The sequence below is a fragment of the Taurulus bubalis genome (assembly GCF_910589615.1).
Source record: "Taurulus bubalis genome assembly, chromosome: 6".
NCBI lineage: Eukaryota > Metazoa > Chordata > Actinopteri > Perciformes > Cottidae > Taurulus > Taurulus bubalis.
Genome location: NC_136594.1, coordinates 17,131,161 through 17,151,546, shown reverse-complemented (window position 1 = coordinate 17,151,546; position 20,386 = coordinate 17,131,161). Strand labels below are relative to the sequence as shown.

General features: G+C 42.4%; 1 protein-coding gene across 1 annotated transcript in view; it reads left to right on the top strand.

Annotated features, from left to right (window-relative positions):
* Positions 1-14,570: 14,570 nt before the first annotated feature.
* Positions 14,571-20,386, top strand: part of xylt1 (xylosyltransferase I) — a gene marked incomplete at both ends in the record, with an annotated part of 72,310 nt that continues 66,494 nt past the window's right edge. The window contains one exon of the mRNA XM_079219796.1: positions 14,571-14,858. Coding sequence (XP_079075922.1) covers positions 14,571-14,858 — 288 coding nt within the window. The remainder of the gene's footprint in view (positions 14,859-20,386) is intronic.

The window sequence follows — 20,386 nt, the reverse complement described above, 5'->3', positions numbered from 1 at the left end:
AACTGGAGAGATTTGTTCCATCAAGCCGAGGACGGACGTTCAAAAGCTCGTGCTCGTGTCTCCAGCGATCTCTGTGTGCGCGCACTGTGTGTGTGTGAGCGCTGGAAGCCCCGCCCCCTCGAGCCCCGCTCTGCATGCAAGCAGACAGAGAGCAGAGCAGCAAGTGTGCTCTGATCCGCGCTATTTTAATAATCGTTTTTAGCGTGCAGGCACCCCGCTACCTTTTTAGTATCTATATAATGTGCAACTTTACAAAGTAGTGTAAAAAAAAAGTATTTAAATCGGCTCAGGCACCGGAAGGAAGCACCGAAATCTGCGTTGCTTTTCGGTCCGGTAGGTACCGGACGTGTCGGTACCCAACCCTAGATGTCACAGCCTCTGTAACAGAGGTCATTGCTAATCAGCCAAACCAGCAGGGACATATAATCTCTCTCACCTACGCAGCTGAAAGATGGGCCGCTCTGAGAGTTTCTGTAGCTGACACATATATTTCCCAGGCTCTAACTCCCTCATTACCTGCCTCCTTTCCCTCCCTCCATCTCTCTGCCTTTTTTTTATAAACAGTCTCTTTGCTTCTCTCAAATCATCGCTGGTGTTTCTATTTTTACCAATCTAACAAGGTTGCTTGGTCACAGAGGACTGAGGAGCAGCGAAGGAGTGAAATGTTCACTGAGATCGAAGATGCAGACATGCTACTTCTGTTATGTCAGCCCCCAGGAGGAAAGGGCCCTGGGGCTGAAAGTGGAACCCCCGGAGATGGAGAGAGATGGGGGAGAAAGAAGACAGAGTGGGTGAAAGAGCTCCTGCTGCAGACCAGGCGATGGTTAGACAAACTCTTCACCTCGAAGACAGATGAAAAGAATGAATACGAAGAAAATCGGGGGTTTAATTCAGGGTTGTGTGGTGTCGTTTGGGGAAGAAAAGTTGAACCTTTGAAAATCAGAAAAGGAAAAAAGGACTTTGATGTACTGAATGAAGTGGAACTATGGAGTAACTATTTGAACTGGTTGTACCCTCTCACCATGTTAACTTTAACCAGAAGCATCCGTTGATGATTGTTTTAGATTTGTGTCGTCCTAGAATAGAGCCAGACTAGCCGTGTTAAGTCTTATGCTAAGCTAACCGCCTCCTGGCTTGTTTTTGTTTTTTGCTTTAAATTTGTGAAGAAAAACAAAGGGTTAAAATTACATGTTTACTCAATGGTACCTTGGTGCAGTGTAATGTAGTGTATGTATATCACTGCCTTAGCGATATAGATGACTTTCAGAGGCATGAGACTGTGAGAGAATAATTCCAAAACCATATTTAAATTCAAAGTATCCACACCATATGCGGTGATGATTTCATTTTTTTTTAAATACTGTGCTCAGCCGGGCTCTGAAGGGGCTGGGTCATATGAAATACAATATCTTCCTATTTACATAGCGGTCACACAGTCCATTTGATATAGTCCACTGGCTTCTATGTCATATGAATAACTCTTGCTCAGAGGAGAGGAGCAGACGGCAATGTACGAGAAGTCATTGTCTGTCTGTCAGACCCGTTCAAACCTATTTAACTGTGCTTTACAATGTATCCTGTCAGCAGAAAAACAGGAGGGGCTGATCTGGGAAGGGTAAATTATTCAGTGCTTTAATGAAGGTGCACAAGGGTAAATTTGCTCTGTAAAATGGTGCGTCCTCAGGAGAGGAAGTCCACTGAATGACTTGGGACAAAAAGAATAGCTGTAAGGTCATAGAATATCAATATTAATAGATGTAAAGCTAGAGAGAACAGTACTATTCCCCAGAGGTTAATACTGCTGACAGGTTACATGGCACGACATCCATACTGTCTTGCCCTGAGAGGGGAAGGTTAGAATTAAGGTGCCCTTTTTTGTGGTGTTATTCCATCATGGTGACAACCAGGGAACACGACCAATGACATCCCAAATAGACAACCAGAGTGCTGATAGACTAAAGCTGATAGATGTTTACATGTCTCTCTCATTATTACAAGATTTCCATAGGGTTCCCAACACATTTAAAATGTTTCCAGCCACGCTAGTGTCATGGTACCAGGGATGGCAATGCTGGTCGGTCAACCACTTTGGTCCAGACAGAAATAGCTTCATTGAATTACTTTTGCCCAACCAAGAGGTTCACATTTGTGGTTTTAAGTGAAATATGCATTGCAATGAAATCTTGTACAGACAATCATGTTCACCATAGAATGAATTGTAACCACCACGATGATCCTCTGACTCCTCATCCATCGCCATCAACAGATCAATATTTTAATTTATCCAAATGCAAAACATGACATTCCCATCAAAGTCAGATGTACTTTCAGTGCTAAAAAGCAACAAGTAACATGCTATCATGCTAAACTATGATGGTGGGTTTGCTTAGTATGACCTATTACAAAACGTTATTCTTAATTTTTCATGATTTCCTAGAAAAGCCAGCAACACGTGCCAATTTCCGCTCGTCACATGCAGTCTTTTCAAAATAAACTTCAGTTTTTACAGGACAACAAGGTAACAAAACTAGCCTGATAGGTTTGAGAAAAGTAAAACTAATTTTGTGGGATATCTATGAATTATGGGCCTTTTTGTAGGTATAGCTGCACTGCTGCATGAGACCAGCCTGATATGGCACAACATTACACCTGCTAAACATCAGCATGAAAGCATAGTCAGCAGAGCTGCCAACTTTTCAAAAAACCTTGGAGTGAGATTTTGTCGGGGGTGACCAAAATTTAGCCGCGCACGCAGCCACACATGTTGGTGGCTCAAATATCAGGAAATTTGAATTAATTTGGCGTTGTACCCATGTTGTACTCTGCATTTTGGTGGTTTGTGGGGCCTAAAGTCGTTGATAGGGGCGGCCTACTGGAGATGGACAACATTGGTTACATTATGTGAAACAAAGACATGGCTGATTGTCCACCCCCAGGACATTTTGGTTTAAGTAGATGTTATTTCATGCATTCTAGTGGATTTTTGGGTGGTATGCTAAAGATGTAGCCTGGTACCAGCCAAACTTAGCCCCGCCCACAACATTTGAGGTCTGGAAGTTCGGTCTGGGACTGCTCCGTTGGGGAGAAATTATCCAAAATCCAAAATTGTTCGGACCAATCAAATTGTCAGGGCGGTCTTTATACGATGATGGACAGATGACAGTAACATAATCAACCACGCCACCAAGGAGCGCTTTGGAACCACATGTCATTAACATACCTTAGTCCAGGGGTGGGCAATTCATTTTCCCAAGGGGCCACATGAGAAATTTGGACCGTTGTGGAGGGCCGAACCAATAGTCTGAATTTAATTCAATTAACTAAATATGAATGTTATTATTTTATTAAAAAACTGTAAATTATACTGTTTTGAGCTGCTACTGGTAAGAATACGTGTTACAATAAGGCTATGAAAATAAGTTAACAAAAATGTAAACCGTACATTAAATATGTATGTTAAAGACCAGCCATTTATTAACTTCAAACAAAAGCAATAAGTGCTTTTGATGTTTTCCAGTTCAGTTGTTCTTACTCGGTGAGAAAAGTCCAGTCTGTGTTGCTTGAACAAGAGCATGAAGTCTGGTTGAATGAGGTGGAGATGTGACAGCTGACAGGTATCAGTGAGAAAGGATCTGATCTGTTGAACTTCATCACTAGAATGTTTGTTCTCATGTAGGTAGATCCAAAGAGAACCAACATCTCCTGAGCATCTTTCCTCATGTGAGGAACGTTCTCCTCTTTGAGAGAAGAGTGAAGATCCTGACTTAAAGTGCTCTGCCATAGTGGATCAGACCGCAGGTCAATCTGGAGGCGGAGACTGCAGCGCGAGGCTGCTTGGGAGGCGGGGGTCTCACGACAGAAACTGCAGAACAATACACTTTCACTTCAGTCTCCAAGTCGGCAACACTGCCCGTAGTGAGGCTGCATAAGCGCGCGCGTGCGCGCACACATAAATAAATCGCCTTTAAAGTAAAAGCAGTGCCGTTTGTATTGCATTCATGGCGTGCACCTTATTTATTTATTTTTCATTTTTGATTGACCTCACGCGGGCCAGACTGGGAGTGCCGCGGGCCGTAAGATGCCCAGGTCTGCCTCTGCTCCTCCTGAGTTTCTCCCGCGGTTGTGTCTGTTTGAAAATCTTCTTCTGTTGCTATCTTCGGGACTCTTTGGGGTAAATAGGATGTCTATGCAGCGAATAGGTTTACAGATGCGCTCCTTAGCGCCATCTATTGTCGGGGAGTTAGAAAAGGAATGAACGCGCCCAAAATCTGAATTTTTTTTTTGCCGTGAGAAATTGTTTGTGTGGCGTGAGTGCGTGTGAAAACATGCAAAAGCGTGTGTCACACGGCGAAACCGTGAGAGTTGGTAGCTCTGGACAGTCAGTGTGCGCATGTTAGCATTTAGCTCCAAGGCCAATGTGCTATGTACAGCCTCACAGGGCAGCTAGTGTGGCTAGCTATTTTCTCCTCAGCTCTCTCAAACACACCAGTAAAACAGCAAACAGTGTTTGATGGTTCACGTTGGGAGACCACCACTTAATTTCATTGAAACTGTCCAAGTTTCCGCTGTCAACATACAAAAAACATGAGCATCCCTGTTATATGCTCGCTATTCCACTAAGGCAGGAAATTGGATAATATGGGCGAGTTTCTCAAATCAAGGAGAAAGAACAAATCAATTATCAAAACAAAAGACATCTATAGATAGCTTCAATCTCTCTGAAAATCATAGTGATAATCGTTACAGTCGGTATTCCAGGTCTGTTCAGATCGTCAGGTTTTGATCCATATTTAGATATGCACTGCTGAAACTCTATCGACAATGGTATGCTTTGATTTCATCAGCTTTCTATCTAAACCCATCAATAATAGGTAAAGATATATATTGTTTTAGAATGAATCTAGATGTCCTATTTAGTGATTTCCAAAGGATAATACCAGTGTAGCTTTACTTGCTTCCTATCACCCTTAACGAATGACATGATTAAACCCACTGATGTATTTGCAGTCAAGCCTCATTACATTTTTTAAATGAGCACAGATCACATATGATTATGTTCCTCCACCACAAATTAAATTATGTGAACAGTACAGGAACTAGAGACGCCCTTTTCTTCTGGAGGCCGTCGTCCCAATTCTTCCTTCTCCCTCTCTCAAAAGTCAAGATGCTACTTTGAGCAATGTGTCATCTTAAATAACACCTGTAGTATGTTGCTGTTTAATAAAGCCATCATAATTTCCGTGGATTTTGTGCATATGTGTTATCTCAGTTTGCATGCAGTTTTGTTTTGCTTCTTCACTGCCACCAGAAACTCTCTCAGAGTGAACCAGTGAAAAATAGGAAAATGCACATCCTCTCAGCAAATACTCTGGTGGGTTGATCAATATGAAAACACTCAAATTAGCTTGTGCTGTTCTTTAACTATGTATAGCATCCCAAATATAAATGTTGTTATCCAACAAGAAAATTCTGTCAAGAGGTGTGAATGTTTATTAGCGCACACAACATGTGCTGATTTTGTTGCTAAGAAACAGGTTTTGAATCTGTAATAATCAAGTGCTGACCTTTTACTAACTTGACAGTTGTATTTTAGAAGGACATTGGGACCAAAATGGTTGCATTTGAAATTAGATTACTTTTCCACATGAAGACACATAAAACCCCATAACAGCCTAATAGAAATATTGATACCAGCGTCATTCCAAACGACACATTAAATCACCACTCTGATGTGCAAAAACATTTCTACATTGTGTGATGGTCTTCCACTTTACAAAACATATGGTGTTAATGCATGTCTTATAGAAATATTCTGTCTGCTGGCTTCAGTTTTCTTTATCCGTTTGCCCTTTTGAAGCTGCTGCTTCACATTCTACAGGATGGTCTGTTTTCCCTGGTGGTGATTTCAGCTTTGTACCTGATAAGAAGTGCTGTGTTCCTCCAGGATAAGCTGTCTGATGTGAGAAAAGCTTGCTATCCTGGAATACATCCATTTCCTCAGGAAACACACTCACATTCACGCACACGTGCACATGTGCACACGTGCCACTGGAAAACTGACATGCAGCCTCTCACCATATGGGATAACTGCCTTCAGATCACCAGGCTCAGCTATCAAATGAGCCAATCACAACAACAAGCTGTCGCCAGTGTGCCACTGTCACATCAAGTATGTCTCACAAACTGGGGGAATATTTTTATTCAACAACCTAACCTTTAAATAACTTTGCTGTGACCTTTGTGACCCCTGACTGTGGTGGTATGATCAGGACCAAAGAACAGTGATAAGTGCTAAACCTTGTTTTACTTGTTTCAGCACTGCCCCCTCAGTGACTGTTGCTACGCCTGTCAGGCTTTACGATTTACACACATGAAGACTGCAACAGCGGGTCTTTGATTAATTAATTAATTGAGAAGTAAAGAGGATGGCTTCAAATTTATCATTTAGTAGTACCCCACATCATTTTGACAAGTGGAGAAACCATAGACTGTATATAATAAGTGGACGTAGTCTACGTGACGTCACCCATTGGGTTGTCGACTACTGTTTTGCAACCAGTGAACGGAAGTTACCATCTTTGAACTGCGGAGAAGTGATGTAAGGACGCTGTATACGGGTCTGGTAGTGGTCACAATCATCTTGTAGCCCCACCTTTTGCATACCTGCTTGATGGTCTATTGCAGTGATTGTCAACCACTGTGCCGCGGCACACCAGTGTGCCGTGAGAGATCGTCAGGTGTGCCGAAGGAAAATGTCCAATTTCACTTAATTGGTCCAAAAAAATACTCTTTAGTTGCCGCAAATGATTTTCCATTGTTGAGCGTCTGAGCTGCAATATAGTGGCTGGCAGAGTAATATAGAACAGGTCTACACCTTGTTCTGCTATTAAACAGACTAAACGGCCGTATGTTATTGATCTTATCTACACACATCTTGACATTTGTGGGTCGCGTCTACAACTCTTCTCTGCTCTGTGTCGTGCATGCGCTGCACACAGAGAGCGAGAGAGAGCAGCGAGCATGCTTTTCAGAATGGGATTTGCTGCTGCAGCTTTCACTATTTTAAGCTATGAGCTCTCACTTTTAAAGCCCAACAGTTCATGTGTTTGCAGGTCAAGACAAACATCCAACAGCCTGCAGCCTGGAGCTCCATAAATGACGTTTCTGACTTTGCAAACCGAGAGGCTCTGGAAATATCCTTCAAAAGCCCAAAAAACACATAGCAGTAACAAAGCCTGCACACTTTGTGGTTGTCATTGAAATAAATGAACACCATATTTCCTTTAAGTCAGTATTTATCAAACTGGGGAGGTATTTATTGCAGGTGGGGCGCAAGAGGAAATGCTGATTTTAAATGTTCACCGTCCGCCGTTAATAGGTTACGCTTGCGCATGCGCGAGTCTCCGATTCTTGTCATTTCGATCTTTATGAGATCTCGGCTTTCTGCTGTTGTGTCTCTCAACATGGAGCATGAATTGAGAGTGTCCATATCAAATCTACAACCTCGTTTATAAAAGAGTTGTAGAGGAAATTAGCTCACTGCAGCCACTAATACTGATACAACGTGATGCTCACACATCTGCACTCATTCAGTTTTGTTTTGCAAAAAAATTGCTTATTGTTTTCCACAATACGCTATTTAGTAGTAACTAAATATTAGTTATTTTTAGCATAACTTTATTTTCATTTTTCTAACAAAGTGATCTGGTTTACTTGAAACACTGTATACTCTTCCACGCCAGTAGGTAGTGCAATAATTACCTACAATATGCTGTATTATGTTACAATGGGACATTAATAATAATTACCTACCATATATACTGTATTATGCTACAATGTGACATTTTGTAACTTTTTGGGTTGTTGGTGTGCTGCAGGATTTTTTTATTGTAGAAAATGTGCCGCGGCTCAAAAAAGGTTGAAAAACACTGGTCTATTTGACTATACATGGACCATACTTTACTAAATGAACTTGACTCATGTTTACAATGTTTACTGAGAGAATAAATTAAGTGAGAAGAGGGGTAATTTCCTTATAGACTTCCATACAATCAGACTTATTTTTGCCACCAGAGGAGTCGCCTCCTGCTGGCTATTTGAAAGACACCAAGTATAAGGCACTACCGCACTGGCTTCGCTCTTAGTTGCTGTAAATGGATAATTGTTGTTTGGGGGAGGGGTTTCGCCAAAGATATAGAATAGGAGTAGAACGGACATTCCCATATACATTAATGTAGCAGGATGGCCAGAGTGTTAGCGTGCTGTGACCAGACTTTACGGTCCCACTGAAGTGTGTTGTTTCCATATCATATAACAACGATCACCATTTTCTTTTGTTCTAATATCCATACCACTCCTATTTCTATGGGTTTAGAGATTGGTCATTGAAACAGCTTTACATCAGAACCAACAGGGCTTCAACTCTCAACGACTATGACATTTTCAATCTTTGACACAGGCAAAGTTTTGCCCTGGGCAGCCTTATATTATATCAGCTGAAATGTTACATTAGCTTTTTGCAGCTATATTTGCAAAAATAACAAAGTGAACAAATATTGTTCCCTTCCTGTACATTCAATAGCATCAGCCAGGTACGAATCACATCTGCAGCTTTCGTCTCTAGTCGTATCACAGTCGGAGGAAAAAAGGCTCCCTCTGCTCCCCTGGGGCATCGCTGTCAAGGACACCTGTCTGCTGCTGTGATTCGCTGTGTTCTACTGCACTCCAGTCAGCACGCCGTCTGATTACATAAAACACTGAATGCATGAGAGTGTCCTACAGCGGGACGCCTAAGGCTGCATTCATGTTGTGCAGAGCCCACCCGAGTTCCTCTCTCTCCTGTCCCAGACTCGCTCCACCAGCTGGCTGCTCATCTGTCTCGCCATCTACCTCTCTGTCTGCAGTGTTAGTGTTGGTGAGGACAGGCTGCATGCTTGCTGGAATCATTCAGGGAGCTACTCTGGTCAGTCTTTGTGCGTGTGTCCGTCTGTCTGAGTGACAAAGAGGTCGGCTCTAATTAAAATCAGCATTTGTTGCCGCAGGGAGCGGTGACTATTGTTGTGGCGACAGTCGGCCCACTCGGTCCCCCAAGCAACAGAGCTACAGCTAATGAGAGGCGAATACATGCCTCTGCTGCCAGAGGAGCATGAGCTGGCTCTGTCTCATTTTATTTTATTTTTCTCAGTTTTTAATCTCTTTACATTGAATTCATAAATGGTTTTGCTTTTCTGCTCTCTGTCTTTCTCTGACTCTGCCCTCATCTATCTCTTTTTTGCTCTTTACTAATTGAGTAGACCTATAGGCGGCTTGTCGCACTTTGATTAAGTTTTCTATTCACTCTCTCGTTTCTGACTTCACCCCTTCTTTCCAATTACATCTAGTTTTGTCTTTTAACTGTTCTTCATTTTGCTCCTCTTTCATTTTGCTCTCATTTATGGCAGCACATGCATCTCCTCCCTCATTCCTCACTTACTCTCTCTCATCGCTACCTTAATTAGCAACTTTACATTTCTTTCGTTGGCAGGTTCCTTCTCTCTCTCTGCTCCTGTCCCTCACTCTCCCTGATGAAGTAAGAATTAACATTTATCAGATGCTCAAATATCTTTGGAGTGTCTGTGAGCATATAGAGAGATAACTCAACGCAACATTTATCTGTCTGTGGTCTGCAACCTTATCTCTGCAGCGTTGGCTCTGTTTGCCTCCAGAAATACCACCAAGTTAATAATGTGTGCTGCAATTGAATTGCTAAAACACTTTAAGAGCGATGGGTGATGAGAATACTGATTAAACCCTTGGACGGGAATGACAGATTCCTTTTGTAACTCTTCTTTAGAAGTGCTGCAATCCAACAATATTATATTCCTATGATGCGATGGCCCGCAAAATAGTTGACATGAACCAATTGCTCCCCTTCATTTTGCCCAAAGTTTGGAGGGACATGCTCAATTGCCTCTTGATCAAAACCCTTTGATCAGGCAGAAGAGTACAGGGATAAGCTCAACACACAGTTAAGCTTAAAATGAACTGCTATTGTGAAAAGCCCAGATGTAATTCTGGAAATGGCAGGAATGTCTAATTGCCTTGTCGATTTGAGAACCACAAGGTCAGCGCACTCTGAGAGAAATATCTGCCTTTGTCTCCGACAGAACGGTTGTTTTGGACTTTGCATATTGTGCTTTGACTGCGTGTCAGTGGAGACATTCCTGGAGATGAAAACAACAGTGCGGTGCTCAAAATGATAACTTGTTTTTCTGTGTTTCAGCAGCCACTACAGTTATATAATTCACTGCCCAACTCAAGGCTTGATATATGTTAAACTTTGTCTGGTGTCGCATCCAGCAATTTTCTTGTTTTCGCCCCTTAATTACCTTATTTTGGCCGTCGTTCAACATATAACCAGCTATCAAAGTGTCAGAAAGCTGTATTTGCTGTCCGTATCAGGAATACAATCGTATTTATTCACCTCAATGACTGGTTGCTCAGAAACAAACAAAGACCGTGAACAGCTTTTATGAGGGTGTCACTGTGTATCTCCAGCACTATTAAATAAAGTGTTGAGTGTATTGTCTTTCTTCAGTGTTAAATACTATACATGTCCTCTGTCCCAGAGCTTTCTGAGCTTTGGTTTGCAATTCACAGGGAGCTAAGTCAGTCAATGTCTACCATTAAATATGAAACAAATGCAATAATTCAAAGTTTTTCTCCTGCAGTCAATTAAAATCTCTTTTAATTTGGCTTTTTTGTTTGCTAATAGTCATGTATCCCATCTGCAGACGTTAATAGCCTAAAGCTCAATCGCTTATTCAACACAAGAAAGTAAACATGATAAATGCCTCGGCGTAGGCTTCTTTCAAATACCAACACACAGAGTCTGATGTAACCATCCCTTGTGTGTCAGATCTTGGTAACTGGAAAACGCTTCCCTCGCAGTGCAGCAGCTTCATTAAGAGCTTCAGTTCCTGTTTGAATAAAGGGCAGATGAAACTGTCACCTCAACATCAAACAGACAATGTTACCGATGGAACAGTTCAGCCTGCTCAAAGCCTTTACAAGCCATCACAGTGTCGTCCCTCAGGGTAGTGAGGAGGACAATGGCTTCTTCATGGGGGGAGTTTGGTGAACCCACTGAGAACTACCCCCGACTCTGGAGTTCCCTTCAGCTCCACCGAGCATTTCAGAGTCTTTCAGCTCATTGTTTACGTTTTCTGACTAACTGCCCAGAACCAAACAGCAATGGGCGACTAGCTAGTGAACTTAGTGAAACATTTATCAGCCTAAGAGCCAGAAAAGAAGTTGGTGGAGTCTAGAGCAGAGTTAAATGGAGTGTGGATATTTGACTTAATTCACCAGGACAAATCCAAATGAATGCTAATGAATGCTAATGTTGCTCTGTATCCTCTCGTGAAGGGGGTGGGGAACCCCAGGCAATGTGACATGCGGTAACTTAAAAGTAAACCAGCAATAAGTGTGAAAGAGAGTTTTTTGGGAACATTTTAAGTGCCCTCTCATCCGCATACCAAAGTACCTCTTTCACAGCCATTGGCAGTTGCGTGGCTCGTTATTTATGGTAGTTTGATAGATTGATTCCCCCTTTGCAGAATTTGAACAAGATTGGTGGGTTAAGGAATTCAGCTCAGACGTTGATGTTTTCATAAGGATGGCAGACTTCATGTATATAGTGGTCTCATATAATATTATGTCCTGCATACAGCAGAATTATTGTTTTTTTTAATCGTTATATGCACATTGCCTAAATGGATGGAATAAAATGACAGATCTGTTGGAGATTTGAATTCTGATGTGGTGTCATAATAAAACTTATTGTTTACTATAATGTTGATATGGCGCACTGATTAACAAGAAACTTCAGAAATGATGGTTCATATCAAAATGGTTGCAGATCCCTTTACTAGTAATGCAGCCATAAGTGAGGGACAAAGCAACGCCTTTGGACACGTACAACAGCTATGTTCACTAGTTGCTGGTAAATATATCCTGTTCCCGACTAATTAGTGACTAGGGAAGCAAACATTTTTAAAAGCTTGTAGAGAACACATCTTCATTAATATTTATTATGTTTTATAATCAAAACCCCAAATGTTTCTTCAGGACTCTCTGGGTGTGGGTTGATGAAATTTGATTGACAGTGTCTTTGCAAAAAAATAAACAATAGCACAACTGTCGGTCACCTTTTTCCAATGGAGCCCCTCCATCTTCAAACCACAACCCATCAGATTATTTTGTGTTAATGTGGAGAACCATCACTCATAATAAAACGCTGGTTAATAAGACACTTATTTTCAGGGGTTTTAAGAGATAATTATGGAATATCTGAATGGGCAATGGTGGCCAGAAAGCCATCTTGTTTATGTGTGTAACAGTCAGAGGGAAATTCAGGACAACATATAAAGTAGACTTGGATGAAAATTTGAGCAATTGTACAGGATCCTCAGACTGTCAGCTCCCGTTCCTGAAGCGCAGAAACAGTAGCTTAGAACTCCTATTCTGAGTCTCACCACCAGTACTTGTTGTATGTCAAGCTGCCCTTAGCCATGTCAAAATTAAGTTTCTAATCAAAATAATTTTAATAATGTTTCATCATATAAATTATATAAGAGAGCACCAAATGTATCATAACCCAGTTCAAATTCTCCCACGGACTTTCCGTAATATATCCATGAGAGCATGAAGTTGATTAAAGTTAGATGGTCTGTCACACACTTGGCGGTCTTGAGCATATTTTTGCTACTGGCAGTATTCAACAAATGTGAAGTCGACAGGTGTCCTTGGTCAACATCACTTGAGTCCTTTTTTTACAACACTCAGGTGTAGTTGCCGTCAGAACTTGAGTCACAAGTTTAGATTTAGCTGTGAGTTTATTTTAGCACTTCATATCAAGTGTCTCGGTTCTGCTACTTTAATTACATATTCTTAAGAGTATTTATTATACGTTTTATAGCATAGCAAAAGATTGGCAAGAAAAAAAAAAAAAAAGAGTTTCCTGCTGAAGAGTTGCATCTACCAGAGAAGCTTCCTCCCTCTGTTACTCATGGTTTTGTGCTAAAAGTTTGATTCGACTTAGAGTGTTGAAAAAGACTTGAGTTATTTATGAAGCTTCCTACACAAACTTTAAAAAAGTGGTAGACAGATTCCTTTCAGTGTGAATGACATCAACATTTTCAGATGTCTTCAGATGTAGTTTTTCTTAGTAATTGCCATGTGCGGTCAAGATGAACGGATCAATACGCATAATTAGACGCAGGATGTTTGTCTTTGGTTTTCGATAAGTATTAAATGTGAAGATGCTTTGGCTCCTCACGTGGATTCTTCTCAATGCTACAGAACTTATTTGAGGCCAGCTATTCAGTAAAAAAATTCAAGGAGACCAGAGTAGCAGAGAAATGATTGAACATGTGGTCCGTTGAAGCACCATGGTGCAATAAACCCAGTCTCAGTTGTGAAAGAGCCATGTCTTCACTATTGTAGATGTGTTTATTTTTATGCTGGGAAAAAGAGATTTAGGTATTATTGTGCCAAAAATCCAACTAAGTAGCCTAGTGGCTCTGTCTGAACAGGCAAACAGATGTGAACAATATGACGTGTGGATATCAAGGATGTATAAAGAGAACTGGATACAGCAATATAATCCGCTGATTTATAGACATCGCTTCCCGATGTAAACCAATGGGGAAGTCTTTTTGGGGCCCAACGGCACCATGTGATGGACCCATAGGTTGTAATGCCATGGTTTGTCCACTTTGTAAAATGGTTCAAAGCCCATCGCTCTTCCTGAAAGCTTGGTGGATATTGGTGAAGGAAAAATAATAAGGAAAGAGGACTGTAGTAGTGGCATCTTTAATAGTAGCTCTGAGCATTGGGAGTGAACCACTCCGCCTTACAGTTAGCTGCAAAGGAGCTGAGAACAAATGCAGGCAAACCCAAGCAGGGGGCACATCTCTGAATACCAGCTCCACCACACAGCTGTCACTTACAGCTGGGAGGCAGGGAAGAACATGCTAATTCTTCGATTATATTTCAGTTGGGATGCAACCAGTGGGGTGTAAAATGGAAAGAATCTTTCCTTCGTTAGAGAAGCCCTAAAAAAATACTATGGGGATGTTTGAATTAGTCAAAAGGTGCTTGAAGCTATATTACATCATGGGATCCAGAATGCCTGGCTACCTCCCTGTGCGCGTGGAGCCCTGGAGGCCCAATAATACTGCTGTTCTCTGCCTTGTAATAATCATATCAAGTCATGCAAATTAGGACATTTGCAAATATGTGGTCATAATCAGAGTCCTCCTCTTGGAAAGATGGAAATGTGCGGTCTGATTCCTCTCCAAGAAGAGAGCCGAGACAGCGTAGTAGACTGGCGAATCACACACATTTTCTCCCCGAGTTTCACCACACGGTGGCCCTGTGCCTCTCCTTCCCGATGCTCCTCCTCGCCTCCGCCACCGTAAGCTCAGTCTCCCTCCTCCTCCTCACCGTCCTCTACTTCCACTCCTTCCTCCCGTCTCGCTGCGCAGAGCCACAGACGGTCGTCCAGCTCCGTGCAGCTCGGTGCGAAGATGGTTGGCGGCTTATGCGCTCGCAGGTTGGCCCGCCGGTCACGGTCCGCCCTGATAGTAGCCCTCACGGTGCTGCTGGTCCAGACGCTGATTGTGTGGAACTTCAGCAGCCTCGACTCTGGCGAAGACCGGGAAAACGGAGGCTCCAACGTGCGGGAGAAGAGAGACCAGGTCGCGGGCAACAAAGCCGCTGGCAGCGACTATTTCCAGCACGGGGTCCAGCAGCAGCAGCCACGGCAGCATCTTCCTCCTCCCGGGAAGGGGACGTCTCGTCACATACAGCAGCCGGTAAGACAGATGCGCCACCGATGTAGTCATATCATATCCACGCTATTAAAAAGAAAAAAAGAAAAAATAAGAGACTGTCTCTTGATAAAGCCCGAAAGAGGTTGGCAGGCAGGTCAAAACATCTCCAGTTTGCGCTTTTTTTAGGGGGGAGAAAAGCACACGGCCGGGCCTCAAAATGAATGAAATGTTTGACTGTTGTCACTTGAGCGGGGGCTTTCTCGTCCGGGAAACAACAGGATGTCTCTAGCGAGAGAGATTCGAGCGAGCATCCTCAGCTGAATGCTCGCCGAGGACAGGAACCACATTGCGCCGTTTGAATGAAGATAGACTCCAGTTTATGCCGAAGCTGAGTGTGAAATCTGAACTCAGCGTGTAGTTCACTCCAGGGCAAAACGATAGCACAACGGGGCAAATCCTTCCAAAAGATAGTAGCTGAGGGGGTGCATGAATAGCAGAGTCACTAACTGGGGTTGAAGCCCGTGCCTGTCACGGTCTATTTGGTGTTTTAAGTCAAATACAGTAGAGCTGCACGGCTCAGCGCTGCTGTCTGAGAGGCCAAATTGAAACATAACCTAATTTGCAGAGTTGCTTTTGATGAGTGTACAAAAGATCAAAGTCATCTGTTGTTTGTGGAAACACAAACAGCTTTATTGCCAGTGGCAGCATGAGACACACAGGTCAAGATAGATGTGATTGTGGAGCCAAAGCAAACATACAGAATGCACTGCGATGAAGATAGCCTGTGTCCATTCAGAAGGAGAAGAGCTAATGCCATGTTTCGACATTGAACATTTAAGAATTGGCTCCTAAAAGATCCAACCGTGTATTTGTTGTAGCCTCCACTGCCCTGCAGGCGACACACAGACCAGTTCTGTATTTGCACAAGGCTTCCAGTGCAGCATGTGATTAATTTCACAACCTGATCCCTGCAATTAAAATTCTCCAAAATTGAGCTTCTTGCTCGTGTGGTCTCCCAAGCAGTTCGGCTGCCCTAAAGAAATTGGACGCAGTTGTTCCTGGCGAGCGTGCAGCGCTTTCCCTTCACAAAGCTGCCAGCCATTCAAGTATAGCCCACTCCTCAGCCACCATGCAACCAGTAGATAACCGGCTTTGATGTAGCATGATACACTGTGGCCTCCGCGCTCAGTCAGTCACTCGGAGCCGTGCACTGTATCATCTGTCTCCTCTGCACATTTTACAGTGACTCACTGGCTTCATCTGGTAGGACTGTTTGTCCCACCTGTCGGCATCTCCACAGCACAAAGTCGTGCTTACCATGGGTTCTTTTTGAGTCTATTTCTCGACAGTCGGAGAATCCTCTCAAGAAATATCACTGTAATATCCTTGTAATAGTCCTGCAGGGACTCAGAGTCATTAGTGAGTTTACACTATAACACTTTAGGGTACCGTTATCATTTGCTGTATGGAATTGCTTCAATATTCCTAGAATAATTCTAAATCTATTAGTAATGCAGTGACATAACAGGAGCTGGGGATCAGTTGTGTCAGACTATTCACGCTGCGTCAACACCGGTTTGTTCAAATGTGTTTCACTGTTAAAACACACAGTTGATCTGCACTCACGACCTTTTAAAAAAGGGCTTTCATCCCCCATCGCCTCGAGGCTCTTCACACAGTCCTGTATGCCAGTCAGTCCCACCAGCCAGTCAGCTCGCCGGCTGCCAGTCAGATTGTCAACCAGCTCTCTGCAGTTCTGTGGCTCCCGGACTCCTCACGTTCAACTGGTCGCTCTGGGCCACATGCATTCCCATCAAATGGTTAATCACTGTATTTTCATTCTTTCTCCCCTTTTGGGTGATGTGTGTGTGTGTGTTTGTGTGTGTGTGGCTTAGCAAGGCATACTTGTCCAGCCTCCGGCTGACGCATAAGCGCCAACTGATGCTATATGAGGCAGCACGCCTGAGAGAAGGGAGAGCAGCACTTTGATCCAGAATAGATACAGTATGACAATAGCAGCATTTCTATGTAATAACTTGTTTTGGATGGAAACATTATGCATAGCTTTGGATGTGTCATTCCGGCAAACAGGGGCTACAGTTGTCGTTAGTGGTCTCCTGTTGTGTCTCTTGAGGGAAATGCCGCCAGAGAGCAAAGATGTTTTCTTCTGCCAAACACCACAGCTTGTTGTTCACATCTCCACATGCCTTGCGTGTCTGGATCACATGAGCACATGAATGACATTATGTTAGCTGTGAGTGTTAAAGGGACAGTTGAACTCAAAAACATAAAGGCATATTTTTCTTCTTACCTATTCATCAATCTAGATTGTTTTCGTGCAAATTGCTTGGTTTTTCTCCATATATCAATGTGGACTACATGACACTCGGCTTGTGGTGCTTAAAGCGCCCACAAAATATATTTTAAAACTCAACAGTGATGTCTCTTTTCAGAAATTAAGCCCAGTTTACTCAAGATTATCCACGAACCTTGTTGTGAGCATTTTTTTTTTTATGGATTATGGTTTGTGGATTATATAACCTACAAGGTAAAGAGGAAAAATCTGTATTTTTTGATTTTGGGGTGAACTGTCCCTTTATGTCTTGTCTGTTGCAGATTCCCCATCAGAAATGTTTGCACGTGTAAATGTGTCTGTCTTGTTTTGCCTGACATCAGTTTATTACATGGGATATAGCATCATAATTATTACTAATAGGCGCTTATTAAGGCGGTCCTGGTGACGGGCGTGAAAAACGGTTAATGTGCCAGAATTAAACCAACCTACTTCCAGCAGGAGGCTGAGTCAGACTTTTAGAAAAGCGTCTGGCTCCAAGCTTCACATCTGGTCATCAGCGGTTTCTTTCCATCTGCTGCTGGTAGTCATATACTGTCATGATCCCCATGTACCCAGCGGGTGGCCAGCTCACACATGTTGTAAAGAGTTTTCCTGCTAGTCATGGGATTGTAACTTTACCTCTGATGTATACTTTTTCCATTGCACTGAGTTTTTCTAATGGTTTCCTTCGGCAAAGATGACAATCCATCTGAGAATACAAATTTGTTCTACGTGTTTCCACAGCATAGTGATTATACATACATGGCATGCTGAACTACGAAATATCGTACATTATATTGTATTATACAGATGTTTGCCTCAGTTATTTTGTCAAAGTGGCTCTCTTGGCTTTGCTGCAGACACAAAGGATTGAGTGCCAGCAGATATGTAACTTGAATAGTTTGAGACACATGTTGCCTACTGTTGGAGTGTGAAACACTGAATCTAGAGAAGGTAAAAGTGGAAGAAATCAGCTTTGTGAGGTTTCCCAAATGTGTCCGTAAATATCTTGATATTAATGTTCCTATGTAACTGTATTCTAATTTAGTGGTGTCAATTTATACTAACCGCAATCAAAGTCTTTGAAGCTGTTATTCACGGTATAATTAGATTATATGAGCTCTTCGAAGAAGACCGTCAGAATGAACATTAATGAAACTTTGCAAAACACTTCAGTCATGCTGGGATTATTGTTTGTTTTTAATCAAGTACAGTACAAGTAACAATGCACTATACATGTGTTTTTCATTTGTGAGCTTTGCTGAAATCCATTGTTACTACCAGTCTTTTCTCCAACCACCACCACAGGATTCATCCCACATTGTCTTGATCACAGTGCTGACTCACACAAACACCCAAAATGATGTACTATATGGCATGTACGTAGATGCTGGGAAGCAGCTCCACACAAACACCCCCACATACACATTTATAGCTACACACTTGCATTACACGCGGCACAATTTCCTTTTCCCCAGTTTGAACGTGGGTGTAAATCACATTTTCGGTTTGTAATGATCTGTTCGAATTCCAATTTCTATTTTCTTGAAAATGTATCCGCATGAGCCTCCATGCTCAAGATGTGCAGTATATACATGTAAGCACTACAGGTCTGTCTTGTACTCCAGGGAAGGGCTTTCATAAAGTGCACTGTCACTCTTATCTATTGTATTATGTCCTGCTGCCTGCAGAAAATTGTGGCAATTGTTGTTCGCTCTGCTAACGTAAAACAGAGTAAACAAGCTGTGCTGAACAGATTATCTCGACAACAAAGTTTCTGAGAAGTAATGTGAGGAAGTATTTTGGACTCAACACAATGGATAAAACAAAAGTTGGGGAAAAGGCAAGGTGTTTCGTTGACTTTATAAAATGCAACCAATGCAATCAATTCTACATTAGTGTACAGTTGCAGGCGTTCAAATTCATTTGAACTGTGTTAGTTCAAACTTTGGCATTATTTGGGCTTTATTCAACAGATGACAGCCTAGAAGCAGTCTGGAAGCGGGCGGGGAGAGAGGGTTGTGACATAAAACAAAGGTCTCCAGGCCGGAATCAAACCCACGGCATCATGGGTACATGTCATGTGCTGCAATCATTTGGCTACCAAGGCACTCCAAACTTGATTTATTTTTGACAGCGACAGCCCTAATATCTACTTACAGAGGTGTAATACAAACGTATGCTACTGAGTGGTGTAACATTATTCTAAGGCCACCCTGCTCATTATTCATTCCCTCAGAGTTTTTTTTTCACTGGGGAACAAAACCTCCTTCCTCACCTTTTTCACTGCATGTGTCAGATTCTCACATTGCGTTCTTGGTAGAGCGGTTCGTTCCAACAAAACCAGTTCATGTGCCAGTCACTGTCTGCTGGTTTTTGTATCATAGCAAAGCCACTTTAGTAGTGGTAATTGACAGGTAAATTGTCACTCCTGGAAAGTAAATCGTCTTGGACTGTGAGCCATCTTGCTTTAAACAGACCTTTGAACATATAATTATAGTCCAGAGACACTGTGTGATTTTAAATTTCAAATGTCCCAATCATTACATCAATAAAGTGTTACTCTGTAAAAACCTGTAATGAGGGTACAGCCTGCCCATCAGTCCGTCCATCTGTCGTTGTGCTTTTGCAAACAAGTGCCGTCAGTCTCGGAGAGAGGTGGGAACATATTCAGATCTGAAGGAGGAAGTATGCCCCTCAGACTTGAAAGAGACGCATTGAGAACCCCGAGTCTCTTTGATGATGAAGTGTAATTTGTATGGGAAACCATCCTTCTTTAAAAATCTGCAACATAAAACTATTTTATCATAATCATAATGCAGTATAATATGCAAAAATATCAGTATGGAATCCAAAAACATCAGACTATGTATAGTTTGTGGACTGAAGGTTTGGGTATCCATAGAAGCTCAAACAGCACAACACAGACACGACCCTGCGAAGCACTCCTTCCAGCACAGAAAGTACTGCCGGCCTCTTCAGTGTGGCTTCCATCTAATCCATTTACAGCCTCTCTCTCTCTCTCTGTCCTCTTCTGTCTCTCTGCTGCTGACTGTGTGTAAAGCGGAATAGCCATTTAACTATTCAACAAGTGTTGGGATGTTGGAAAATACTACAAATACACTTGGGAGCAGAAAACACGGCGGCATGACTCACACAGTCCTGCGCTGCAAGTTGACTCTTTCTCGGATGAGAGTCGAGTTCAGTTCCATTCTCGTATTATATTTAATAGGGC